Source organism: Drosophila suzukii, chromosome 2L, assembly GCF_043229965.1.
Source record: "Drosophila suzukii chromosome 2L, CBGP_Dsuzu_IsoJpt1.0, whole genome shotgun sequence".
NCBI classification, from domain to species: domain Eukaryota; kingdom Metazoa; phylum Arthropoda; class Insecta; order Diptera; family Drosophilidae; genus Drosophila; species Drosophila suzukii.
Window position 1 is genome coordinate 14,213,469 of NC_092080.1, and position 4,102 is coordinate 14,217,570.

Consider the following 4,102-nt stretch of genomic DNA (forward strand, 5'->3'; position numbering starts at 1 on the left):
GTTTCGATTGATCCTAAAAAGGAGTTTTGATTGGAATTAAAATACCTTCGGTACTTAGAACATTGAATACTTTCATAGACCTTTGAAAAGTCTTGTATGAATATTAAGCAAATGGGTTAGTCCCTCCAAAAAAACCACCCAGCTCTTAATTTACGTCAAATTTGTCATACTAATTATATAAACCAAGTAAAGGAATGTTATTAGTTTTCTCTGCAAAATCATTCTTCGCACGTATTTTTCCATTCTTGTTAGACACGAGCTATCTGTTTCTGCAGATCTGTGGCACTATAGGTAAACAAAAACATTAAGCATACACACACTCACAGCGCTTAGCATTCCACAATTGGCTCATTTGAGAATCGTTAGCTGCGTATCCAGAGACCTTCCCCTGTTTTCCAGATACAGATACATTCAGAGGTCTAGATACAGATACGAAGGCGAACTGTGTCCGTTGTTTGTCGTCGTGTTGTCGTCGTTCGTTTCTAATTATACGATAGGAGCGCTATGGGCCATGAAACGTGCGGGGTCTGACCTTCTCGCAGAGCCTGCCTTCGAGTATATTGTACTAGTACTAGTGTATATACAATATATTGCATCTGGGTCCGGGCTCGTGGCTGCATCTGTATCTGTATATCTGAGCCTCCGAATGGATTCATGCTGCCTTATACTCGCAGGCGATTATTAAATTTTCAGCGTTTGGCCGGCAAAAGGCTTCTGTGGTAGCAGCTGTTATTAACTTGGGCGCTTACCTCTTACATATTTAATTATTTGGGGGCCAGGCCTTTGAATTCTTGGGCGGGCCGGGACACTTGGCCTAATGCTTTTGGCCACAGCCCAGCCCAATGACCAACCTAATGACCTTAATATCCCCTGACAAAGCCGTGTCCATCTCTCTTTGTAAAACCCGTTTAATTGTTAACTATTAAACGAAATTAAATGCTGAGTATGAATAGTTTGAAATTATATTATGAGAACACCTTCGACCAACCGCATTCATATCGAATTGATCATTTAACTCAACAATTTATGGGCTTATAATAACCAGGTAATCTTTGGTATTTTTAAGTACAGCAATTGACCTTATAACACTTCCGTTAACTTAATTATATGTGTTCTTGTCTTCATTTTAATTAAGATTTCTGCTTGTTTTTTATAGATGCAAAGAATTTTTGTAAGTAAATAATAATTAGAAAAGGAATGTTTTAAGACTTAAAAAAAACAAAGGCAAGAAACAGCGCAGCATAGGTTATACGATTTATTTTATTTAATATTTTTATATTTTTAACACCAATCTATTTTTAAGGCTTGTGAATATGATTCCACAATTTACCACCAACAATCACCATTCAATTGGTTTCCCATCGATCCATCTTTACCCATGTCACCGTTTCCCGTTCCCCCCACAATCCTCCACTGAAGATTAACCGAAGTGCGCGACAAAAAAACGAAATCTGATATATTTGTCTAACATCTTCGGCATTAAGCTCACCCCCAGCCCAAAACGCGAGATTTCCGCATTAGAAACGATTTTTTAATTATTATTTTCAGACGCCTACACGCAAAACCGAAACTCGATGGCTTCGAGTGGATGCTCTGCTCAAATGTCAGGCTTATTAATACAACGGCCCCAACAGATCTCTCGACTCAAGTGCCGGGGATTTGTGGCTGGGGCTCGAGATCGAGTTGAGGACGCTGTGCATCTTTATGTGGGAGTGCGGGCTCCATTGATGACACGTCATTTGCTGGCATAGACATCTTCGTCAAATGTGTTAAGTTGCGCTAAGAGGGAAAACAGGTCTTCCAGTTCAACGGCAAGGGTGTCAGTAAAATGTCATGGAAAGCCACTTAGCTGGGAGTTTTCAATTTTTGTATTTCTGTTGATTTCTTGTAACTTTTCTGAATCGGATCCACAGACTCCCCACATCCGCTTGAATCGATGTATAGTATGTGAAACGAGAAATCTAAGAAGTGGCGATCAGACATTTGTCAATTTTCCTGCCCGGAGGTTGGTATTTGGTTTTGGTGCGATTGGTTCTTGCTCGCGGGCAATGCTCAATTACGGTTTTGATTTAAATCAGTCTACTGACCCCAAAAGTTCAGCTACGGAAATTGCAAATTTAATAATTGACTAGCTCAGAAAACTGTAAAACCCAAACCAGGGGGCTTATTAATGCGATAACCTTGGCTGATTTAATTTCTGCCGTCTGTTCGCCGGGCCTGTGATTACCCAGCAGCAAGAAAAAACCAAGCCAAGCCGAAGAAAAATGAAAAAAACAACCAGCGACTTCCATAACAACAAAAGGAAAATCAAAACTTGCACAATTTCGACACTAAACGACGATGTCTGGGCCACTCTTCGAGTGCCTTCGAGCTGCCAGTTAGTCGCATATTTAATTAAGAGATTGAGTAGCGCAAATAGTGTTGAACAATGGCCAGCACGAGTCGCATCTACACTGCGAGAAATGCCTAGGTGGCATCAGAATTGACTTTTGTGCTTGTATAATCAAAGTTCTCCCGGGGAGTTTTTGAATTGGCGAAGAATTCTGGATCAAAGAAATCGGCATATTCACCGAGTCTTTTGCATCTTCGTTTCTTTGGTTTTCTCATGTCCTTTTTATCCCGAAAGTAATTCTCATCCATATCGCCCAGGTATTTAGTGTTCTTGGGGAGAGTATATTTTACATGAAAACTTTCTCGGTTCGGATTGAAGTTTATCTCGAAGGATGAGAATTTTATACGATTGGCAAAGGGTTCTGGAATGCAAGAACTCAACAGCCAGTCCTTCATTTCGCTTATATGTTTTCGCTGCCCAATCATTACCCCAAAAGCTCGTCTTGCGCCATGGGTGAATACTATATATCCAGAAATCTCCTTCCCGTGGCAGCGACGCAATAGTCGACTTCGGAAGCCATTTCCTGGCATTAGGTTGTACAGCTTAAATTCGCTCTTGACCCGAAGATTCATATCAAACATCCAGTTAATGGGAACCTTATATGTCAATGTAGGTTTAGCTTTTCTCTGCATTGTATTTTTGGTTAATAAACGTTTGTAAATAACTTTATAGGAATCACGAGAATAAAATAGTTAAAAATTTTAATATTTTAGTATTATAATTTTGGTTTGTTCGGTTTAATGTGGCTTACGGTGATGTTTGTTTGTAAGTGAAATGTCTATATAATGAAGGATAAGGCAAAGCATGAACTATATAATTTTTTTTTTATATTTCACATATAAGAAATATTGTTTAAAAATAAAAGATATCTATTAAAATAGTTTCTAGAATTTAAAAAAATTAAAAAATTAAATTTAAAATGGTTGCAATGCAAAATAAATTCATCTGTCTTGTGTATTCTGTGTTATATATTGCATAGGCCATGAAAGTAGTTTTAACATTATTTATAAAACATCAGAGTATCATTCTTTCATTACCCTTCAAAACTGAAAAATCCCAATCTGAAGTCACAAAAATGTCCCTGGAACTGGTGCCCCGGACCGAACCCGTGAAGATCTACCTAATAACCTATGAGATGAGGGTACCCGAAGATTCCGGTAAGGCAATCCTGCCCATTGTGGCCCACAAAGCCACAGAACTGGAAGTGTGTGGCTACATCGCGTATACGCACTGTGGCCGCAAGGTGGGCGGCGAACTGGAGGGCACAGAGACTGGTCTGCGGGCGATGGTCGAGTGGCTGCTGGCCAAAAGCCAAGGGAACGGGGATCTCGGGGACGGGGAGAAGATCAAAAGCCAGATGACCGAGCCACGATTCTCGAAGTGGAAGCTGCAATCAGGGGCCAAATACGATGATTTCTTTTGCTGCTGAGTGCTGCCGAGAGGAGTTGATTAAAAATCGCAAATTGCATTGGCCCCAGAATATTGTTTCGAGTGCATTTTCATCTCATAAACCATAACAATCAGTGTCGGCTGCTGCCGCTGCTGCTGCTGCTGCAGTTGGGCCATTGAACAATGGCCCGGCTGACTCAAAGCTGACTTTTCAAAGTCAAAAACGCGATTGTATCATCAGTATTTTTCGGGGCGCGCTCTCTGTCTCTGATTTTTTTCTTCTCATTTTTAGATTTTTCCCGCTCGGCACTAGCAGATAAA

At 40.3% G+C, this 4,102-nt stretch overlaps 2 protein-coding genes across 2 annotated transcripts; one reads left to right on the forward strand and one right to left on the reverse strand.

The window, feature by feature from the left end:
* Nucleotides 1-1,527: 1,527 nt before the first annotated feature.
* LOC108010968 (uncharacterized) lies at nt 1,528-3,150 on the reverse strand. Its single transcript, XM_017075992.4, has one exon. The coding sequence runs from the start codon at nt 3,022-3,024 to the stop codon at nt 2,467-2,469; it is 558 nt and encodes a 185-aa protein (XP_016931481.3). The 5' UTR covers nt 3,025-3,150; the 3' UTR covers nt 1,528-2,466.
* A 249-nt stretch (nt 3,151-3,399) lies between these two features.
* LOC108013022 (uncharacterized) lies at nt 3,400-3,873 on the forward strand. Its single transcript, XM_017078616.4, has one exon. The coding sequence runs from the start codon at nt 3,468-3,470 to the stop codon at nt 3,819-3,821; it is 354 nt and encodes a 117-aa protein (XP_016934105.3). The 5' UTR covers nt 3,400-3,467; the 3' UTR covers nt 3,822-3,873.
* Nucleotides 3,874-4,102: the final 229 nt, after the last annotated feature.

What these genes read in the sequence shown, in the direction of transcription:
- LOC108013022 (XM_017078616.4), top strand. Translation starts at nt 3,468, where the DNA reads ATGTCCCTGGAACTGGTGCCCCGGACCGAACCCGTGAAGATCTACCTA.
- LOC108010968 (XM_017075992.4), bottom strand. Translation starts at nt 3,024, where the DNA reads ATGCAGAGAAAAGCTAAACCTACATTGACATATAAGGTTCCCATTAAC.